The 19,053-nt window shown below is 46.9% G+C and overlaps 1 protein-coding gene across 1 annotated transcript in view; it reads left to right on the top strand.

Annotated features, from left to right (window-relative positions):
• The window catches only part of Znrf3 (zinc and ring finger 3), a 244,232-nt gene that overhangs the window by 147,706 nt on the left and 77,473 nt on the right, over nt 1-19,053 (top strand). Inside the window, 4 exon segments of the mRNA XM_051165019.1 lie at nt 298-465; nt 2,826-2,928; nt 3,728-3,753; nt 3,755-5,426. Of these exon segments, the coding sequence (XP_051020976.1) occupies nt 298-465; nt 2,826-2,928; nt 3,728-3,753; nt 3,755-5,426 (1,969 nt within the window).

Genomic DNA, 19,053 nt, shown 5'->3' with positions numbered 1-19,053 from the left:
TGCATGCCAAAAGAGGACATTAGACTGATGTTGTGAGCTACCATGTGGTTCTGAGAATTGAACTGGAAGAGCAGACAGTGCTCTTAACCACTGATCCATCTCTCCAGCCCCCAATATCATGGGCACTCTTGGGTCTAGAAAGTACAGTGGCAGTACTAGTTTGGGCAGTTTCTCAAGACCTGTTTGATTGACCTGAGTCAGACTAGTATTGTCTGTCCCAATGTGCTGAGTACCATGGCTCCAGGTGTGACTGCCACTGTTAATGTCTTCCAACACTGACCATTTTCTGCCATGTAGAATTCCATGAACAGGCTGGCTGTGCAGGCTCTGGAGAAGATGGAAACTAGAAAGTTCAACTCCAAGAGCAAGGGGCGCCGGGAAGGAAGTTGCGGGGCCCTGGATACGCTTAGCAGTGGCTCCACGTCCGACTGCGCCATCTGTCTGGAGAAGTACATTGATGGAGAGGTAGGCAGAAGCAGGGCCTGTCTTGGGTAGGGAGATGATGTACAGGCCTCAAGAGGTGCTGGGGACCACCATGACCAGAATTCCCCACAACCTTGATTCAATATGCAGGCTTCTAAAGGCATTTCTTCTAAGGCCTGGGAACACACAGTACTCTGTAGACAGTCTAAGTACATGGTAGGCCAGGGTGGTACCACATTGCCAGTAGTTCTAGAACTTGAGAGGCTAATCAAAAGGATTGTAAATTTAAGGTCCTGGCTCAAAAACAAACAAACAAACCACATGGTAAGACAGAAAATATGTAGATGTAAGAACAAGTTGCTTGCTTTACTTTGAAGAAGTGGTTAATAATGTGTTTACTTGAAAACGTCAAAAGATTTGATGCCTTAGTTTGACTTGTAGCTCTTTGAAAGTTGCAAGAAAGTGCCAGGAGCAGCATAGACTGTTCATGTAGAACCACCATCATTAGCATTTTGCTGCCTCTGTGTCTGTCTCCAGGTAGATAGGCACATGCAGAGTGGAGAGCAAACTGCCTGAGAGCCTTAAGCCTTGGACAGCCCCTGTATGAGATTGACCCCGCTGATGTGTAGTTTGCTGGATACAAGTGTGTTTGCACACAGGCCTTTGAAATGATCCTCTTGCATAGACCACAGATACACTGCTGGGTTCTAACTTAGCCCGGGCAGGTTCTTGGTTTGTGAACTTGGCAAGTGGCTTCATTCTGTGTCTGCACTTGTGATGCCAACCAGCATACTAGATGCTCACAAAGGCTATTTAGGGGAGAAGATGCAGGCATTCTAAAGCACTATGTTGGTTATTAATTCAAATATCATTGTGTAAGACTGGTGATAAAATAAAAGCAAAGCAATAAAAAGTCAAGAGGATGGTTTGGTTTGGGAAGCCCGTCATATTCTCTCAAATAGGCTGCTTTCCTTAGAAACCAGATGGCCCCATCAAGTCCTTTCTACTTGACTTCGTTCAAGGGTACCTAGAAGCAACCATAATACAGGCTATTGCCTCTCAACCTTCCTAATGCTGTGTCCCTTTAATACAGCTCCTCATGTTGTGATGACCCTCAACCATAAATTAATTTTCATTACTACTTTATAACTGTAATTTGGTTATTGTTATGTAACCAAATTATGTAATGTAAATATTTATGTTCTCTGAGGATCTGAGAACCACAGGTCTACACCAATATAGATGGCCTGAGGTGTTATTTACTCTCCCTACAAATTCCATGCTTCCTAGCCTGAGGCCTTGGACTTAGGTGTGCCCAGCTCTGGGAAAGGAACCTGCTTCCTTATGTTCCTTGTCCTTTAACCCTGAGGGCTGATTGGGGCAGGTGGGTTGGGCAGTTTCCTTCTCCCTGTGGACCCTGCTTCAAGAAATGAAACTAGCCCTTAGCTGGAATTAGGAAGCCTTGACTTTCCATTCCCATAACAAATGCCTGCAGTAGTAAACAGATGAAGAGCAAAGGTTTGTTTTAACCTTTAACCATGAACTTGACCATAATTTTTTAGGCTTATAGGGAGGGAGGCAGCCTATCATGACAAGAACGTGTGATGGGTAGGAGTGGACTGGAGAGGCGCCTCAGCGGTTAGGAACACATGCACCTTGGAGAGCATCTGAGTTTCCATCACCCTCTTCCACTCTCCTCAGGCAACTACATTCACATGCACATACTCAGTACCGACATGCACGCATGCATACAAATATAATTAAAAGTAAAAATTAAGGCAGTCTCTTGCAAAGGAAGCCACACTGCTTTGTAAGTCTGCCTGTGTTTCTGAATTGCTCAGAAAAATGTACCTTCTCCTTTTCTTCCCTGTCTCTTTTCTGAGCATGCTTTACTTCACACTGCTCTTTCCCCCATGTTTCTGACCTCTCTGCCAGAGTGACTCAAGTGGCGTGACCCCCTTTTCTCTCTCTCTCTCTCTCTCTCTCTCTCTCTCTCTCTCTCTCTCTCTCTCTCTCTCTTTCTCTCTCTCTCTCTATCTCTATCTCTCTCTATCTCTCTCTTCTCTGAGCAACTACTAAGATACACTGCTTGCCTGCCTAGGAGTTTCTTCTTTATCTTTCACAAAAATATCATCTAATTTAAAAATAAATAAATAAATCTTCAAAACTGCTTGCCGGGAGGAGATCAAATGAGGAAGAAAAGATCGGGTCCCTGTAGGCTCTCCTCCCTGGCACTGCCACGCTAAGAACACTTAGGGTCCATATTACAGCAGGGGGATACCAGCACAGTGCACAGGCTAATCTGTCCCCATGGACTCCGTTGAAGGAGGCACATGTGTGGGGCTGATGCAGCCCTCTCTACAGTCCATCCTTCAGGCCGTGTCCCCTCTCTCTCTTTGCAGGAACTTCGGGTCATCCCCTGTACTCACCGGTTCCACAGGAAGTGTGTGGATCCATGGCTGTTGCAGCACCACACCTGTCCCCACTGTCGGCACAACATCATAGGTAATTGTTACAGGCCTTGACAAGGGTGTGATGCATGCTGCAGGTTCAGGAGCAGGCTGAGCTGACACAGCATGGTCTTCTGGACCTGCAGCTGTAGGCATTGGGGTTTAGAAGTTCTCTGCACAACACTAAGCAGAGCCTGGCCTACTCACTGAGCAGCAAGTGATTGTGGCTCAGTAGTACACTGTCTGCCTAGCGTGTCCAAGGCCCTGGGTGTGGCCCCAGTACTCCCTACCTCTAAAGAAAATAATATTGTGCTCAAGTTTGAGTTTCCAGTTAAATAGGATCCTACCTGGGTATGGTGATATACACCTGTATACCCAGCACTTGGGTGATAGGGGCATGAGTTCAAGGTCGTCTTTAGCTTCATAGAAAGTTAGAGGCCAGGCTGGAGTACAACTCTGAGGAAAATAAAAAACAACAAATCCCAGTATCCTAACCTGATCTTCCTAGGCCCAAATCCCCCTGTCTCTTTAACAGATGACAGTACTATTGACTGCCCAGGCCTAGACTGCAGGGTTGTTCCAGGGGCATAAGGGATGATGGATACACAACAGCAGTGCTTGTAGCTGCACCATGTCACCTTTACAGGGTGACAGACACTCTCATCTTTGTATTTGTTTTGCTCTCTGTAGACTCTGTGGGGAGATGGGAAAAGAGACAGGTCAGCTTCGGCCAGCTCAGCTGGACTTAGAGACAGCTTGCAGTGTGGCAGGATCAAGCATAGACTTCCTGGGACATAGCTCCACTTGATGCTTCAGTCCCTAACCCGTTACCTTGTTTCCTCCACCTCTTCCAGAACAAAAGGGAAATCCAGGTGCTGTTTTGTGTGGAGACCAGCAATCTTACACGTGGTCGGCAGCCGAGGGTGACCCTACCAGTTCATTACCCAGGCCGAGTGCATAGGACCAATGCCATACCAGCCTACCCTACCAGGACAAGTATGGACTCCCATGGCAACCCTGTCACACTGCTGACCATGGACCGGCATGGGGAACAGAATCTCTATTCTCCACAGACTCCCACCTACATCCGTGGCTACCCACCCCTACACCTGGACCATACTCTGGCCCCTCACCGCTGCAGCCTGGAACACCGGGCCTACTCACCTGCCCATCCCTTCCGCAGGCCCAAGTTCAGCAGCCGCAGCTTCTCCAAGGCAGCTTGCTTCTCCCAGTATGAGACTATGTACCAACACTACTACTTCCAGGGTCTCAGCTACCCAGAGCAGGAGGGCCAGCCAGTACCTAGCCTCACACCCAGGGGCCAATCCCGTGCCTTCCCACCAAGTGGTGGCAGTAGCCTGCTCTTCCCCACCGTTGTGCACATGGCCCCTCCTGCCCACATAGAGAGCGGGAGCACATCCAGCTTCAGCTGCTACCATGGGCACCGTTCTGTTTGTAGTGGCTACCTGGCTGACTGCCCTGGCAGTGACAGCAGCAGCAACAGCTCTGGCCAGTGCCGCTGTTCCTCCAGTGACTCCGTAGTGGACTGCACAGAAGTCAGCAACCAAGGTGTGTATGGGAGCTGTTCCACCTTCCGCAGCTCCCTCAGCAGCGACTATGACCCCTTCATCTACCGCAGCAGGGGGCCTGCTGTGCACCTTGAGGGCTCCCCACCACCAGAGGAGCTCCCAGCAGCACACAGTCAAGGTGCTGGGCGGGGTGAGCCATGGCTAGGCCCTGCCTCTCCCTCAGGGGACCAGCTGTCCACCTGCAGCCTGGAGATGAACTACAGCAGCAACTCCTCGCTGGAACCCAGAGGGCCCAACAGCTCTACCTCAGAAGTGGGGCTCGAGGTTTCTCCTGGGGCCGCCCTGGACCTCAGGAGGACCTGGAAAGGGGGTCCAGAGGGACCATCATGTGCTTGCTGCTTTGAGCCCCAGCCTTCCACTCTGGGCTCCGGAACAGGAACAACTGCAGGTGGCAACACCTTACTCCTAGGTCCCCGGCTCCTCGAGGACTGCAACCCTACAAGTGGGGAGCCACAAGCAGGGAATTCCCAGGGCCTGTATGGCCTTCACTCAGACCATTTTCCAAGGACAGATGGGGTAAAATATGAGGGCCTGCCCTGCTGCTTCTATGAAGAGAAGCAGGTGGCCCGCAGTGCTGGCAGAGGCAATGGCTGCTACACTGAGGACTATTCGGTGAGTGTGCAGTACACACTCACCGAAGAACCTCCACCCAGCTGCTACACAGGGGCTCGGGACCTGAGCCAGCGTATCCCCATTATTCCAGAGGACGTAGACTGTGACTTGGGTTTACCCCAAGACTGCCAAGGGATGCACAGCCACAGTCCCTGGGGTGGGACTCTGGGCTTGGACGTCCCTCGACTCCACTGGAGTCTGGGGACAACTCGGGAAGAAGAACAGGCTCCATGCTACCAAGCCGAGGTGCAGCCCAGCTGCTCTCCAGAGGAGGCGGATGCTTCCAGGGCTAGCCTCTCCAGTGCCCCCCAGGACACTCAGGAGTCCCATGCCCTGGCTGCTGAGGCTTCAGGTGAGAGCAGATGACAGGAGGTATTTGTACAGGCGTCCTCTTCTCAGGCCTTTTTTGTTTGGCTTCCTCTGTGCCCTTGGCTTCTGTTCCTGATGACTTTCCAACATTGCTTCTCAGCCCCCCATCCTCAAACCCTCTATTCACGATGGTGGCATCTCTTCCCCTCAGATGCTTCACACCCCCCCCCCCAAAAGCATACCTCAGTTTTACCAACTATTCTGCATCCCCTATGATCCCCTTAGTCTATCCCTGTACCTAGTAACGAGCAGAGTCCTCCTGACAGACCTCCTGCGCTTGTCTGCCATCCTGCTTGGGGTGCCTCAGTCACAGTCCTTACGCTAGAAACGCTACGGTGACTTGCCGTTTTTAAGATGTCTTTTGCTGTATGTCTTTGTTTTTGAGGCAGGGTTTCTCTATGTAGACCAGGCTGGCCTTGAACTCAGATCTCCCTGGTTTTGCCTCCTGAGTGCTGGGATTAAACGTGTTCACTAACACCGCCCAGCATAAGATGTCTTCTAAATGGAGCTCCTCTCTTTGCTCCAGCCTCTGTCCTGTCCAGCAGCATGCCAGGTTCATTTCTGTCTCCAGCCCTCTCCTTCAGTTCTCAGCTACGCGGCCTTCTCCTCATCAGTACCACGCTCACTCTGTCTGTCTTTCCCCTCGAGCCAGGCACCTCATAGGAAGGTCTGTGATCTGCGAGGGGTCTGCCCTGCTCTTTCTGTGTCACTGGGAATTCACCAAACCTCATTTCTACATTTCGCTTTCATGGCATCTTAGGGCTTCTAGAAGGCTCTGTACAGCCAAACAAGAGAGACCTGACCCCGCCCTGCCCCTACGCCCCAGAGACAACTGTCTTCTCGGCATAGACTTGAGTTTCTCAAAAAAGGAGCTGTTGCTGCCCCTTCTTCCCCTTTATCATGCACATAGTCCACTCACCGTTGTTGTGAACTATCACTTCCAAGAGCCCCAGAGAGGATAGGGATGGATGCCCAAGGCCCTAACCTCATACATATTGCCCAAAGCCTGCTGTGCCAGCTTTCTCCACACCCTCGATGACTGTTCTCCCTCTCTCTCCCAGGACCAGGATCTGGCCCAGGCATTGGTACCGGAGCTTGAGCTCAGAAGGAACTCTTATGTAGAAATCGTGAACTGTACGGAGACTTCAGAGTCTTGCTTCCTTCAAAACTACTACACACACACACACACACACACACACACACACACACACACACACACACACACACGTATATATATTTTAGCTTTGACAAACATAAATGTGGTGTAAGAGAGCCCTCCTCAACCCAAAATGTGAGCCACCTGTGGCATCCCTTCTCCATTAACAAACCAACAGACAAAATCTCTTGAGTCTTTTGCCTCTTTAATAATGTGTTGTTCTATTTTGTAATGTGTGCTTGGGTTTCTGAGGTGTGTGGGATTGAGTTCTCTGCTTTTTTTCTAAGATATTATATGTAAATGTAAAAAGTTATTTAAATATATATTTTAAAGAACCCTAACCACCAACTTTTGTTGAAAAAGAAAAACTCACTGCTGCATTAAATGAACCACATCATGTGTGGAAACTGTCGTCTCCCTGGAGGGACCTCAGGCCTTTGAAAAGCTCAGGGCTACACCTGCCTTACTGAAAATGAACCAGAGACTTGAAGTCAAAAGCTAGTTGATATGGGTACAAACTCTGAGGAGCAGTACAAAGCTGCCTCTTCCTTTTTCCCTTTTTGAGGCAAATCTGGACTTCGGGGCTTCTGGGAACCCACAGCTCTCCTGCCCCTACCTGTAGGCAGCAGTGGAACCTGCTAGGAACAGGAAGGTGTCAGACCATTGTTGCCTGGCCCGGTATGCTGGGGCCAGCCTGCCCGTTCTCTTCTGTTTCTTTGGGTCATCATCCCAAGTATGATAGAGCTCAGTCTATCCCAGCAGAGTCTGTGATGTGACCAGCCTCGTCCTTACTAGGCTCTCTTGCACTTGGACCACTGGACAGTGAAGAGAAGCTCACCCTCACTGTCAGCCTTGGAGTCTTCTTTAAAATCATTTCGGGCTTCATGCGATCAGTTGCAGAGGTGATTTGAATAGGGTGTGCAGGACAGGCACCCAGGAGGAATGTTGCTTTGTGGCCTTGGCGTCCTGTGGGACTGGAGGAACAAGCTCTCCTCTCACCCAACAGCAGTGCACCACCCCTTGAAGAAAGGCATGCTGGGGCACACCTGTGCCCATGGGTCTTGGGCAGCCACACCCCTCATCTGTTGCCCCTTAGGTTGCCTTCCTGGAGTGGGGGTGGGGTACAAATGCTTGACACCAAGCTCCATTTGAACCAATCTCTCATCCCCAGAAACAGCTTTGGGGCTCTTGAGGCCTCTGCCAGGTGGCTGCAGCGGCTCTTCCCACCAGCAGGTGTCTGTCTGCCTGATGCACCATTACGTACTGATTCTCCAGGAGACAGACTATCAGGTAGTTCAGACCTAAAGGATAGGCTTTTGTATATTTTTTCCAGCCTCTTTTTAAAGGGAGGGAGGTTTTTTATTTGTGGTTTGTTGTTGTTGTTGTTGTTGTTTTTTTTTTTTTTTTTTTTTACCCAAACCGTTTTTGGTTGTTTTTGTTGTTATTGTTTTTAAGATGTTTTGTTTGTTTTTTAAAGGGAGAGAGAATCTATTTAAAACTACTTCAGGGATTGTATTCCTTTTTGTTCAATATAGTTGTTGTTCTTAAAAATATTTTCATTTCCTTAGAGGAAACTAATTGGCTTGGCCCTGTGTTCACTAACTCTTCTGCTCACTTTTATTCCTTCATTTAGCAGATGTCTTTTGCCATTGAGTTGGGCCCAGGGTGTCTGAAGGCTCAGTACAGAATGGGGACTGCCTAGGTTGCCAGAGACAGAAACGTTCCCTCATCCAGGCAGGCTCCCAAGCAGTCATCCCAAGGTCCAGGGTGCACATTTTTGAGATGATCAGAATACTTTAAAACCCCATCCTAAGATGAGGGCATTTACTTAGTTCTATCCAGAATCTGACAGAAGTCCCCACATCAGATGATCTAGCCTTTTGCCCTTTAGGAAGTGGCCATGGTAAAATCTGTCCTTCCGCCCAGCTCTGGGGGCCGGTCCCTTGAGGGATCCTCCTCTGGGCTATGCCCAGTGCACCTGTTGGTGAGGGTGTGAGAAGGGCCTAAACCAATGACATGTGATCAGGGCTGCCTTTATTTCTGGGGCCAGGAGTAGCAGCTGCTAAGAACAGCTTGCCTTACTGTGCAGGGGCCATGGGGACACAGCTTTTAACAGGACTGCAAAGTGCAGCTTCTCACTGATGACATGTTTGTTGTTTCTAGTTTTGCTTTGTTTTTAGTGTCTGTATGTGCATATCTCTCTCTTGACTGAGACAGACCCCAGAAAGACTTACCTTTGCTCTACCTGGCTAGAAAACCATTTTTCAGTACTCTTAAACAATGCATAAATGAGTAGAGAATTTGAATGCCACTGGAAGAAGTCAAAGAAACAAGTACAGCTCTCCTTTGAAAGAATGTTATCAGCAGGTGACAAGCATTTGTAATTGTTGTAGCTTGGGGTAGTAGAAACGAAAGATTTAGAAACAATTATAATTTTTTGTGTTGCTTCATCAGACCAGAATAAAGCCACCTATCAGCTATCTTAAGTCAACATTTAAATCAACAGAAATAATGTCTGTGGCTCTAATACCGGTGACAAGAACACTTTGGGGGAGGGAGAAATGAATGCCAATAGTGTGTGGTAATTGTATAGCCATGGACAAGGAGCACCCCACTTTCCCCTGAGAACCTCTATACCATCTAAGTGTGTAATAGAAAATGTGAACTTGATACCAGCCCTGGGTGTAAAACAGCCATATCAACTCAAATTCTAGATCAGATAAAAGTAAAAATGGAAGTTTAGGCATTCTGATCCATGAGGTACCTCTGTGGTCACAGCTCCAGTAGCTCACTGTCCCCTCTCCTCCGGGCCCAGACCATTTTATTAGGTTCAGTCTTCAGTCCTGTGGTTCAGGCTCTCCCCTCTGTGCTCTGGTCTCAAAGTTCACACAGGACTAATGCTTTTAAAATGTGGTCTATAAAATTGAAAGTATCATCTTTTAAATTGATCTGACTTTTTCTATTCCTTACTTAAACTTTTTATATTGTGTTGGTCTAACAAGACACTATTTTAATTTTTTTTCTCCCATAGCACTTAAGAATATTTTGTAAAGACTTTGTGATAAAATGATCTAAGGGCTCTTTTCAACATTACCATTTTAAAAACTGTTTTAAAAGCTAGAAAACAACTTATGTATATTCTGTATATGTATAGCAGCACATTTCACTTATGGAAATATGTTCTCAGAATATTTATTTACTAATATATTTATCTTAAGCCATGTCTTATGTTGAGAGTGTGATGTTGTTGAAATAATCATTGAAAATGACTAACAAGGCCCTGTAAATACATGATAATTGCACACAGATTTTACATATTTGCAGACCAAAAATGATTTAAAGCAAGTTGTAGTCTTCTATGGTTTTGTAACAAATTGTACAAATGACTGTAAAAAAAAAAAAAATACAATTTTATCAAGTATGTGCTACATGTGGTCATTGCTGTTCTTCCTAAAATCTAGAGCTGCTGCTTTACATGGGGCGGTGCTTTGAGCTCCATCTTGTTCCAAGACTTCCTGTTAACAGATTCCAGGTTGAGCATTTTCAGTCATCAGTATTGGCTAGAATCTATAGGTTATATCCTTGAGTAACAGTGTGTGGCAGGAAGCTGAAGCAGGGATACCACAACTTCCAAGCCAGCCTGGTCTACAGAGGGCATCCAAGGCCAGCCTGGTCTACTGAGGGCATCCAAGGCCAGTCTTTGAGATTTAATGAAACTCTGTCTCAAAAAAGTATAAGGTATGCTGGGTATACAGCCTGGTGGTAGAGTGCATGCCAACAGTCAAGGCTCTAGGTTCAGTTCCCCATACCTGCCCTGCCCTCCCCTGCTCCATCCTCAGAAAAACAACTGGTTGTGGTAGCTCAAAGGCAGGAGGATCCCTGAGTTTAAGGCCAGCTTGGTCTGTGTAGTTATACAGCCAGGTCTATGTAGAGAGATCCTGTCAGAAAATAAAAAAGACAATCTGAGCATGGTGGCGCACGCCTATAATCCCAGCACTCGGGAGGCAGAGGCAGGTGAATCGCTGTAAGTTAGAGGCCAGCTTGGTCTATAAAGTAGTGAGTCCAAGACAGTCAAGGCTACACAGAGAAACTGTTGTCTCAAAAAACCAAAATAAATAAATAAAATGAGAAAGACTGGGGACTTTGTCTCTTCTCCCTGGGAGGGTAGTCACTAGTTTGTAAAGCACTCTAAAGTTAGGTGAAAGGTACAGTTTATTTTTCAGACACACTACAATCCTATGAGTTCCTGTTACTTTTCATCCTATCTTGGGCCATTCCTTGTTGACAGCAGCCATACTCCCTGCCCAGCTCCAGGTCTCTCTATGTACTTCTGGCAGGAGCTGACAGTGCAAAGCTTTCCAGAACCTTTGTTTAATGGCCTTGCTAGCTCCGAGCTGTACCTCTTGGGGACTCCAGAAGGATCTCACAGCATGGACTCTACCACAGTGTGTGCAGAGCCTGGTAGCCCTTGGTGGAGATGCCACGGATGCTTGGCATGAACTCCAGCTGCTGTCCCTCTTGGGTTTCAGGAAGCGGTGTCCAGCCCTTCCAGGCTGTCATCCCACTGTCCCTGGACAACACTTGGGTAGCGGCTGCATGTTTGGTGTTATCTGTCCTCAAGATCTTGGCTGACTGTTACTGTTTTCTCCTTTGAACTTTCCTTACTCAGGCCAAGAAGAAAGCAGAGATGTCGGAGTTAAAACTTGAGAAGGGAGCTCAGAATAATTATCAGGGATTTGTGTCTCGGAGTCTTCACAACAGCAACAACCAACATTTGCCTAGCGCAGTCTTGTTACTGAATACCATTACATGTGGCACTGTGTGTTCCCTAGAACCCAGTAGTGTCTGCAGAGCCATTTTAAAAAGTAGGGGAATTGGACTTGGTTTGCCCAAGGCCACAAAGCTTAGGAAGTTGATAACTATAGCTGACATCTATTGCATATTAAGCAAGTTCCTAATTAATTATTGTCTGCCAGCCTCAACTGGCCTTTGCATGTATTAATTTATTTACTCTTCATGGATCCCAGTAAGAGAAGGGCTAGTATAATTTTACATGATAAAAATCAAGACACACAAAAGAGGTCAGAGTTGGGATTTGAACCCTGACAGCCAGTCTCTAAGACATACTCTATGCTCCGCTGATCACCACAAAGTGACAGAACTGGACTCATCAAGTCAGGCCTCTGGCTGCCAAGTTGTGTGAGTGTAAGTTCACAGGCTTTGGGTACCTCGGCTGTGTGTACATACCGCACACACTGCCCACCTTTTTCATCTTTATTTTCCTTCCTTGTCAACTTCTTTTTGTCTGAGTGTATGAAGTCATCATACAGAGCTAAGGATAGGGTGAACCCTAAATCCTGTAACTGTACATCTGGTGTCCCTCCCTCTGTTAAGGGGATCCTTCCACCCTGATCCTGTCTTCAACTTTAGGATTTCCATTACTAAGATGGTGACTTCTCTGGCTTTACCTTTTCCTTCCTCCCACCCATCTCATCACCGCTGATGCCCCCTGCAGGCCTTCTGTGCTCAGCAGCTGGCCTACTGGCCACTTGCTTCTGGCACTTCTTTCTTCTATGTCTTGGCGCCTTTTATTTTGGGCTGTCTCCCTGGGCCGCAGTCCCTTCAAGGATTTTTGCTTCTCTGAGCTTGGAAGGCGTATGTTTGCATTTACCCGTTGGTTGCCCCTGAACACTACCTTGACCAGGGAGAATGAGTTTGCAATTAGTGGGCTCCTTACCCCATCCCAACAAGAGGTGGTGCCTAGTCTGCTTGTACCCGTTCTGGCTGCGTGGATGCTGTTGGGAGCATGTAGCAGTCTGCAGCGTGGTGTCCATAGGTAGGGATGCTAAGATCTTGTCTCACATTGATTGGGTGCTAGAAATACAAAGGGGAAATTATTTTTGTTCTTGTTAAAAAGCAGTTCCCATGAAGAAACTAGAAAGTACGTTAGAGACTGTGTTTCAGTGTAATTTTACATGATATTCCTTCACCCCAGATCTTAGAACTCGTGCTGGGTTTTATGCCTCCTGCTTCTCCAAACTTTTTTTTTTTTTTTCATACCAAGTAAGGGAAAGATGTTAATTTTAAAAGGTCATGATGATATTTTGGTTCTTCAAAAACACATCATGTTGGGGCAGGAAGCTGGAGTCAGGAAGAGCTCAGTAGGAACATAAGACAGTTTGCCCCCTGGAAAGATGAGTCCACAGCAGGCAGAAAAGGGATGAGACTGTCTTGCAAGACTTCTGTATAAGCTATGGTCACAGTTCATGCACAGTGTCAAACACTAATGACACCGGGTAGTCCTGCTGGACCACGACTGTACTTTCTAACCCAATAGCAAGAGCCAGGAAAAGCCACTCAAGAGGGAAATAAACTCTGAGGTCCATAAAGACCACAAAGCATATTTCATGGGACCCGGAACAATTTGGGTAGACTTTTCTTTTCTTTTTTTTTTTTTTAAGATTTATTTATTTATAAGTACACTTGCAGGCCAGAAGATCATGTTATAGATGGTTGTGAGCCACCATGTGGTTGCTGGGAATTGAACTCAGGACCTCTGGAATAATAGTCAGTGTTCTTAACCTCTGAGCCATCTCTCCAGCCCAATTTGGATAGACTTAATCACATAAAAAGACCTGGCTTTTTAAGAAATGTCACCTGGCCAGGCAGTGGTGGCACATGCCTGTAATTCCAGCATTTGGGAGGCAGAGGCAGAGGCCGGTAGATCTCCGTGAGTTGGAGGCCAGCCTGGTCTACAGAGTGAGTTTCAGGACAGCCAAGGCTGTTACACAGAGAAACCCTGTCCCAGAAACCCACACACACACACACAAAGTAACCTATAAAAATAAAACCAGGAGATAGAGAGCTGGACAGTAAAGAGTTGGCTGCTGCTCTGAGGACCAGGTTTCCCAGCACTCATGAGCCACCTGCAACTCCAGTTCCAGAGGATCAGATGCCTTTTTTCTGGTCTCCATAGGCTCCTACACATATGTAATGCACATACCAGGCTCACACACATGCACATAATAAATATATTTAAGTAAAATTACCATATTTTGGTTGTCTTAATTTTAGCTACCTTGGTAAGAGGAAGGAATGTGTATTTTTTTTCCTCCTCTAGTCACCTGTCTCTCACCTGGGGCAAGATGCTCTCTGCTTAAATTCTGCCTGGCATGTGGTCATTTTTTTGTGACCCCAGTGTTTGTGATGTCACCTTGGTTTGCAAGGTGGTGTGAGCAGGTATTACATCATCATAGTTCATGGCCAAATGATGTTAGAAGCTCAGAAATATCTGGAGTCTTCATTTTCCCTAAAAGGCTTGGTGGAGGGGGAGGGAGGGGGGAGGGGGGGGGCAGAGGAATCCCAACGTTCTTAGGAAACACGCTTTGCGTAAAATACCACCAGGCGTGCAGACCAGATTCTGTGGGTACAGATGTCAAGTTCCATCTTTATGTCTCCAAAAGCGCCCTTCTCCGTGCACATAAAGAAGGTACTGTTAAATTATCAAGACAGTTGCCAAGGCTAAGGGACCAGAAGTGAAAGAACACGTTCCCGCAGCCCTGAGCACCTCTCCCTCTGTCTCTTGCCCAAGGAGATGACATGGTTCCTGGAATGTGGTTTTATTTTACATCCCATGGCAAATGCAGTAATTAGAGCTGTTAACACTGTAAAGGCCTGAAAATGAGAACAAAGACCGCCTCTTCCTGGGAACTCTTGGGCAACGCCTCACTCCTTATCAGGTGCTGGTCCTGTTGGTGGTTTTGATTTCTTTCATACACAAAATGCCAAAGGAGGCTCTTTCCAGAGTGGGAGGGGAGCAAAACGGTGGAAAAACAAAGTCTGGCAGGGACTCCTGGGACGGCCATGTGTTGCATGTTTGAAATTTCAACTGTTGTCCCTGTGTTGAATCAAAGCTGGCAGGCCGACCACAACACAAGCTGCCCTACGGTAGAGCCACCCCCAGGCCCATGGCATCTGGACCCACAGACGGTTCAGGAGACAAGACGCCTATTCAGCAGCAAACTCTGGCTTCACCTCCCAAGAGATGGGTCAGTTTTAGAGCAGGACATTGGAAAAGGCTGTCTTCGGGAAGGCTTTGCAAATATCTAAAACCAGACAGGCAACCATCTTTCCAAACCAGTGAACCCTGGAGAAACGGCACCATGCTTGTAGGTCGCCTGACAGTTTCCATCTGCATTTGTCTCTGTTTGGTAGACTAGGGAGGGACCAGGAAGCCACAGTGAGAATCATCTGTTTTCCTTTCCTCCCTCAGCTCCCCTCCCTATTCCCTCCCCAACAGTCTCCTTATGTAATGGCACCTGGAACTCCTGATCTTCCTGCCTCAGCCCAGGAGCAGCACTGGGATTCCAGGCATGTGCCACCATGCCTAGAACTCTTCCCCATCACAAGTTTGTTTTTCTCTCCTTCGTCCAGACACTTGCCCATCATATTTACCTTGTTAGTTTTGTCATTTAGTGATGGAGAGACACAACTTGGTTTCTGAGATACACTGTGAACCTTCTGGCACACAGCTTTCCACATGGATGTCTTTTGAAACAATCTCTCTCTCTCTCTCTCTCTCTCTCTCTCTCTCTCTCTCTCTCTCCTCTCTTTCTCCCTCTCTCTGTCCATCCCTCCCTCCTCCCCTCAGCCCCTCATGTCAGGCATTTGGACCTTGGACCTCAAGCATGCTAGAGAAGCATCTTACCACCGACCTCTATCCCCAGCCTCACTCTTCATATTTTTAAATAGTGTTTACCTTAAAGATTTATTTTAGCCGGGCGGTGGTGGCGCACGCCTTTAATCCCAGCACTCAGGAGGCAGAGGCAGGTGGATCACTGTGAGTTTGAAGCCAGCCTGGTCTACAAAGCTAGCCCAGGACAGCCAAGGCTACACAGAGAAATCCTGTCTCAAACAAAACAAAAAAAGATTTATTTTATTATTTTTGTGTGTGTGTGTGTGGCATGCATGTGCAAGTGGCCATAAAGGCCAAAAGAAGGTGCCAGGTCCCTTTGAACTAGAGTTACAGGCAGTCGTGAGCCACCATGTGTGTGCTGGGAACCAAACTCTGACTCACTAGACTAGCAGGCACTCTTATGTACGGGGCCATTGCTCCAGGCCTGATTCGGTCCTGTTCAACATGGCTCACTTCAGTTGGCTGTACCCTAAAGGCACACCTCGTTCTTCTTAACCCAACCCTTAGTGACCTCACTTGTCCACTTGTGCTTTTTGTCATGCATCAATAAAATTACCATGTATTGAATACTTACTGAATGCCAGATACTCTTCAAGCCTGTGTCATGAGACGTTGCCCACAGTGCCATAGCAGTGGGTACTGCTACCACCCTTCCTTTACAAATGAAGAAACCAAGGCACAACTTGTTCAAGAGCATTGCCCCAGGCCCTAGTAGACCCAGCAAAAGTCTACATAGCGTGCTCTGAACCACTCACAGTTGTCATAGTGACTCTCTTCCCTGGCTGACCCATCTACCCACCCACAGTCCCTGGGCCCAGGTCTAGCCCTACTGTGTCACAAAACCTTCTCTAGACTCAAGGATTGTTCTACCTAAGCTGGTTCCCAGATCCATCACTCGCTCAGCGGGCAAGCGAACACATCTCCTCCTCAGACAGGGAGAGCAACATCTCCAAAAGGGTCACCATGAGCGTGAAGTGGGACCAAGCAGAGTGAGTTCCCGCCACCACTGCACATGTAATTGGTGCCAGATATATAATATTCTTGCACTAGGATTCTCAAGGAAAAAGAGTGGTATTTTTTTCTCAGGTGACACATATTGACTTGAGGGGGGTGTCTATGAACAATAGCTGGCAAGAGGGCTCAGAGATGGCTCGGCAGTCAAGAACACTTTCTGTTCTTCCAGAGGATCTGAGTTCTGTTCCCAGAAGCTCGAAAACATCTGAAACTCTGGAATCCAGCTATGGCCTCCACAATCACTGCACACATGTGGCATATGTTCACACAAACCTGTGCATAAAGAAAAATACAAATAAATCTTTTTTTTTTTTTTTTGAGACAAGGTCTCACCATGTAGCTTTAAGCTGTCCTAGAACTCACTCTGTAGACCAGGCTAGCCTCAAACCCACCAAGATCCACCTTCCAAGTGCTGGGATTAAAGTCATGCAACACCGCACCCAGATTCAAATAATCCTTTAAAAAAAAAAAGAAAAAGAAAGTACCCCCTACCCAGATCTAGCCAATGGACAGGACAGTCTCCACAGTTGAATGGAGAGTGGGGTCTGACTTTCACATGAACTCTGGTGCCCCATATTTGACCATGTCCCCTGAATGGGGAGGCCTGGTGGCACTCAGAGGCAGGATAGCAGGCTACCAAGAAGAGACTTGATACCCTATGAGCATATACAGGGGGAGGTAATCCCCCTCAGTCACAGGCATAGGGGAGGGGAGTAAGGGGAAAATGGGAGGGAAGGGGGAATGGGAGGATACAAGGGATGGGATAACTATTGAGATATAATATGAATAAATTAATAAAATATATTTTAAAAAAAGAAAGTACATAATAAGGGTCAGCAAACTGGCTCAGTAAATAAAGATGCTTGCTGCCTGCCTGATAATGCAAACCCACATAAAGGGTTAAACTGACTCTAAAAGTTTGTCCTCTGAGTCAGGGTGTGGTGGCACAGGCCAGTAATCCCAGCAGAGGCAGGGCAGGTAGATTTCTGTGAGTTCAAGGCCAGCCAGGGCTACACAGAGAAACACTCTCTTAAAATAAATAAATAAAGTTGTCCTCTAATCTCTACATGTGTGCCATGTCACATACATACACATATCATATTACACACACACACACACACACACACACACACACACACACACACACACACAATAGGGCTATTGAGATGTATCAGCAGGTAAAAGCACTTGCCACTATGCCTGGTGACCTGAGCTTGTCCTCCAGATGGCACACAGGGGAAAGAGAAAACAGGCATCTGCACATGTCCTCTGACTGCCTTACACATTCTAACACACATGCACACGTACACAATAAGTGCTTTTTAAAACGTAAAAAGAAAGTAGATAATACATTCATTAATATTACATTGTGACCTATTTGCTTATCAGCTCAGCCCCTCTTTCTAACCCCTGCTGACTGTAGTCTTTTTTGGTTTTCTCTTTTTTTTTTTTTTTTTTTTTTTGATTTTTCGAGACAGGGTCTCTCTGTGTAGCCTTGGCTGTCCTGGACTCGCTTTGTAGACCAGGCTGGCCTCAAACTCACAAAATCCAACATTTGATATGATCTTCATCTCACGTCTTCATGTGAATCAATTTGGCTTATAAAGCCTCTAAGGTTAAAAAAAAAAAAAATTTATATATATATATATATATATATATATATATATATATATATATTTCTGTTGCAGCTCGGGTATCAGAACCCACCCGCCTCCATGAGTGCTCCCCACTACTGAGCTCTACCCCCAGCTCCATAGCATCTCCTTTCTTGATTCATTTTCACAGAGCAACCATCACATTTGATTCGCCAGATTGTGGGATTTTCCGGAAAGTTCTTTTGTTAGATGCCAGGGGAAAGAAGCACCTACCTGTAGATACGGTAAGGAAAGTGGTTCAGCTCTTCGGAGCTCTTACCTCACGTGCTCTTCAGGATAGTGAAGCCAGGCTTCAAGTCCTGTTTGGTTCCTGAAGCCACAGTGAGGGCTCTGATCATCGGTGTCATTACTTGGTCCGAGCAGTGAGACCAAACACTACCCTGAACAACACCTCGTTTGATCTAATGGAATCTAAGTAGAGTGAGGGCTGGTTAGTGTTTGGGTGGGAGAGTTTGGGGTAGAGTAAGAGTTTGGGGTCCACTGGCTTGTGCCTGTGTGTCATGCTCTATGGCTTCTTTTTGTTTGTTTGTTTTTAATGGTGTTCTGCCAAGCTCAGTCTAAATAGCCCTTGCTCCCCACATGTTTGGAGCGGGGTTCCTTGACATATGCAAGCTTGTGCTTCTATTTGGAAACACATCTGTCCTCCTCTGATGCTCAGCCAAGCTTTCCTCCTAGTATTTTTAGCTCCTGTAATCTTTCTTTCTTCTCTTCAGTTTTTTTTTTTTTCTTCTCAGCTTTAATTTTCTTTCTGGAAGATCAGCTAATCAAGAAGAAAGTGAGCCAGGCAGTGGTGGTGCACACCTTTAATTCCAGCACTCGGGAGGCAGAGGCAGGCAGATCACTGTGAGTTCGAGGCCAGCCTGGTCTACAAAGCGAGTCCAGGAGTCCAGGACAGCCAAGGCTACACAGAGAGACCATGTCTCAAAAGAAAAAAAAAAAGAAAAGAAAAGAAAATGAGCCTGCTTATATGAATTTTTGTCCTCTTCCTTTCTGGCTCTACCCTTCAAGCTCCAGTGGCACTCTCCTCCCTGTCTCCTCAGTTGTCTTTATTCTGGCACACAAGCAGCAAAGTCCCTCACCCATATGGGGA

This window comes from Acomys russatus, chromosome 22 (genome assembly GCF_903995435.1).
Source record: "Acomys russatus chromosome 22, mAcoRus1.1, whole genome shotgun sequence".
NCBI lineage: Eukaryota > Metazoa > Chordata > Mammalia > Rodentia > Muridae > Acomys > Acomys russatus.
The sequence above is the reverse complement of the archived record's forward strand: the minus strand, read 5'-3'. Positions and strand labels throughout refer to the sequence as shown.